General features: G+C 45.7%; 1 protein-coding gene across 1 annotated transcript in view; it reads left to right on the forward strand.

Moving 5' to 3' along the window:
* tspan4b (tetraspanin 4b) overlaps positions 1-3,393 on the forward strand; it is a 12,606-nt gene that overhangs the window by 1,560 nt on the left and 7,653 nt on the right. The window contains exons 2-5 of the mRNA XM_023407104.2: positions 859-928; positions 1,023-1,214; positions 1,354-1,428; positions 3,252-3,347. Of these exons, the coding sequence (XP_023262872.1) occupies positions 860-928; positions 1,023-1,214; positions 1,354-1,428; positions 3,252-3,347 (432 nt within the window). The 5' untranslated portion in view covers position 859. The remainder of the gene's footprint in view (positions 1-858; positions 929-1,022; positions 1,215-1,353; positions 1,429-3,251; positions 3,348-3,393) is intronic.

The raw sequence follows: 3,393 nt of genomic DNA on the forward strand, positions 1-3,393 counted from the left end.
CCACATCAGTAACATGATAAGCTCAGTGTTGGACAGTAAGCTAACTGTCAGTCAGTCTGTCTCTAACATGAGAGTGTCAGTCACACCGTTCAGTGAGTGTGGCCTCTATGGACCAGAGATGAGGGGTGAGACTCCACTGGTTCTGATCTGGATCCCGGTCCCTGGTATAAGGTCTGGGCTCTCCTGTGAGTCACAGGATTGCTGTGGTCATGGGAAATGCCTTCAGCAGTATAATTAGGTCTAGTGAGCAGGGGAGGGAGCTTCCTTCCTGTCAGCAGTTTGACTTCCTGTTGTGGGGTGGTGGTGTTTGAGGGCCACTCAGTCAGAAACAAATCAGACTTCACCCACACACATTAACGTGCCTACACACTCATTACGTGGTATCAAAACACAACAGCATCAACACTATGACACAGTGGCTGAAAACTCAAGCTCCGGTATGAGATGAAATCTGGATTCAAATTAAAACAACAGTCACATGAACACATACAGCGACAGAGTTAGTCAGTGTAATTTCCCTCCCATCCACAGAGGAGGAGGACTAACCGCCTCCTAACATGAGGCGTAAAACCTACAGGCCTCCGTGCAGAGAGATCCTCAGGTTCAGTGCCAGTCAGTGAAGAGTGTGTGTTCATCCCGGCAGCAGCCAACAAACCTACATGTGACTCCGCTCCCTCCACCCCAGCACAGCATGGGTGTTGTTCTGACTGTAAAACGCTCTGGGACAAATTCTGAATAAAGTCCTCATCTCCACACACCAGCCCTCTCACAAACACAACACACTGTACATTCTTTCCCCAGTCAGCTGTTTAACCACCGCCACCACATGAATCACTGTTCAACCTCTTTCTGTTGCAGGATGTCAGTGTCTCGGAGTTGTCTGTGCTGTGTCAAATATTTGATGTTTGTCTTCAACCTCATCTTCTGGGTCAGTATCTGCTGCAGTATTGATCTCTCATCAGACACATCATTACAGGACATACACGTGTGATTAACGCTGCGTTGGGACTCTTCCTGAACAGCTCGGAGGATGCGGTCTCTTCGGCGTCGGAGTCTGGCTGTCCTTCACACAGGCAGAGTTCTCCTCTCTTCCCCTGTCCTTTCCCTCCCTCTCGGCTGCCAACCTGCTGCTGGTGGCTGGTGGCATCACCATGGTGACGGGCTTCCTGGGCTGCCTGGGAGCCCTGAAGGAGCAGCGCTGCCTGTTGGTCATGGTGAGAGGTCTACATGATGAGAAGCTGATCATATTCTTCAATTTTTGGAAATATTTTTTGGCCATTTTGTGGCTTTGGTCAACAGACAATGTTCAGAGCTTGTAATAATGATCCATCTGCTTTTCTCTGCCCGGCCCAGTTCTTTGTGATCCTCCTGCTCCTGGTCCTGACAGAGGTCACTCTGGTGTTGGTCATACACATCTTTCACGACAAGGTGAGTTTAAGGTCTACAAGGTTCAGGTTCAAGGCTTCAGGGTTTTATATTGTCACACGTTCCATCGCAGTGTAAACAGCAATGTCACGGAAACATCCTTTAACCTCAGCGTTCGCTCCGGTCTGTAACAGTCAAACAGAACAGATAATGAAGAGAATGAAATTAGAATAAATAAGAAAATAAGCAATAAAAACTTACTCTCACCGTACAGATATGTATTATATGACATGATTAGGTAAATTACACCTTGCTAGGTGCTGGAAACATTCCTCAGATGTTTCGGTCCACATTGACATGACAGCATCACACAACTGCTGCAGATTTGTCGGCTGCACATCCATGATGCGAATCTCCTGTTCCACCACATCCCAAAGGTGCTTTATTGGATTGAGATCTGGTGACTGTGGAGGACATTTGAGTTCAGTGAACTCATCGTCATGTTCAAGACACCAGTTTGATTGAGATGATTTGAGCTTTGTGACATGGCGCGTTATCCTGCTGGAAGTAGCCATCAGAAGATGGGTGCACTGTGGTCATAAAGGGATGGACATAGTCAGCAACAATACTGTGGCATTCAAACAATGCTCAACTGGTACTAAAGGGCCCAAAGTGTGCCAAGAAAATATCCCCCACACCATTACACCACCACCAGCAGCCTGAACCGTAGATACAAGGCAGGATGCATCCATGCTTTCATGTTGTTTTCGCCAAATTCTGACTCTGTCATCCGAATGTTGCAGCAGAAATCGACACTTATCAGACCAGGCACTGTTTTTCCAATCTTCTATTGTCCAATGTTGGTGAGCCGGGGCGGATTGTAGCCTCAGTTTCCTGTTCTCAGCTGACAGGAGTGGCCCCCGGTGTGGTCCTCTGCTGCTGTAGCCCATCTGCTTCAAGGTTCCACGTGTTGTGCGTTCAGAGATGCTCTTCTGCAAACCTCGGGTTGTAACGACTGGTTATTTGAGTTACTGTTGCCTTTCTATCAGCTCGAACCAGTCTGGCCATTCTCCTCTGACCTCTGGCATCAACAACCTGTTGCCCTGGAAAGTGGTCTCAGACTCTTGGACTCTACTGTATATAATATCAACATATACTGACAGGCTTTGGGATGGATATATATTTACATACGTCTACAATATAAGCTTATATACATAAACATACATATTTATGTAGGCTAGACATATATGTAAATATATGAAACTGTTCCAATTGCTGATAGGTTCTATATATAATTTCTATTTATTTTATATATACATATATTAAATTTACTTCTGGTTCAGTTCAAATCATTATATTGTTCTGGTCCATATTGAAAACATGATCAAACATTCACAGTGCAGGTGAAAAGGTGTGTGAAGCCCTCGACTGTGATCATGAACAGAAGCTGCTAACTGGAGTAAGGAGTTAGCCGTGGCGTGTGATCACTCTGATCACTGATCAGAAGCTACTGAACAGCTGGTTTCAGAGGAGGTTCAACCAGTTATTAAATCTGAGGTTGACTGACTGTTTCCACCAGAGCTGTGAAGGTTTAATGACTGTGTTCAATGAAGATGAAGATCAGATCACAGTAACATTCATTCAGAGGGTTCATACGGTTCCTTCCTACTGTAGTGGATGTTTTCACTCATAAATATGAAAGTCATTATATGTTAATGAGTTAGCCCCTCCCACAACCCAAACACACGCAGGTTAATCTGTGTGTGCCAACCCTGTGACCTGTACAGGTGTACACTGCCTCATCCCCACCCCCTGTCAGGATAGGCTGGTGTAGATAACAGGTGGATGAATGACTGTATCTTTCCTTCTCTCGCTCTATTTTTCAGCTGGATTCCAAAGCACAAGATGAATTAAAGGAAGGCATGAAGATTTATGAGACAGAACCTGGACTGAAGAAATCCTGGGACAATGTCCAGAAAATGGTGAGTGCACAGTTTCTCGTGTGGCATGACTCCAGAACAGCCAGGT

This window comes from Seriola lalandi, unplaced genomic scaffold (genome assembly GCF_002814215.2).
Source record: "Seriola lalandi dorsalis isolate HSWRI2012SDOR001 ecotype SW California unplaced genomic scaffold, Sedor1 jcf7180002054327, whole genome shotgun sequence".
Taxonomy (NCBI): Eukaryota; Metazoa; Chordata; class Actinopteri; order Carangiformes; family Carangidae; genus Seriola; species Seriola lalandi.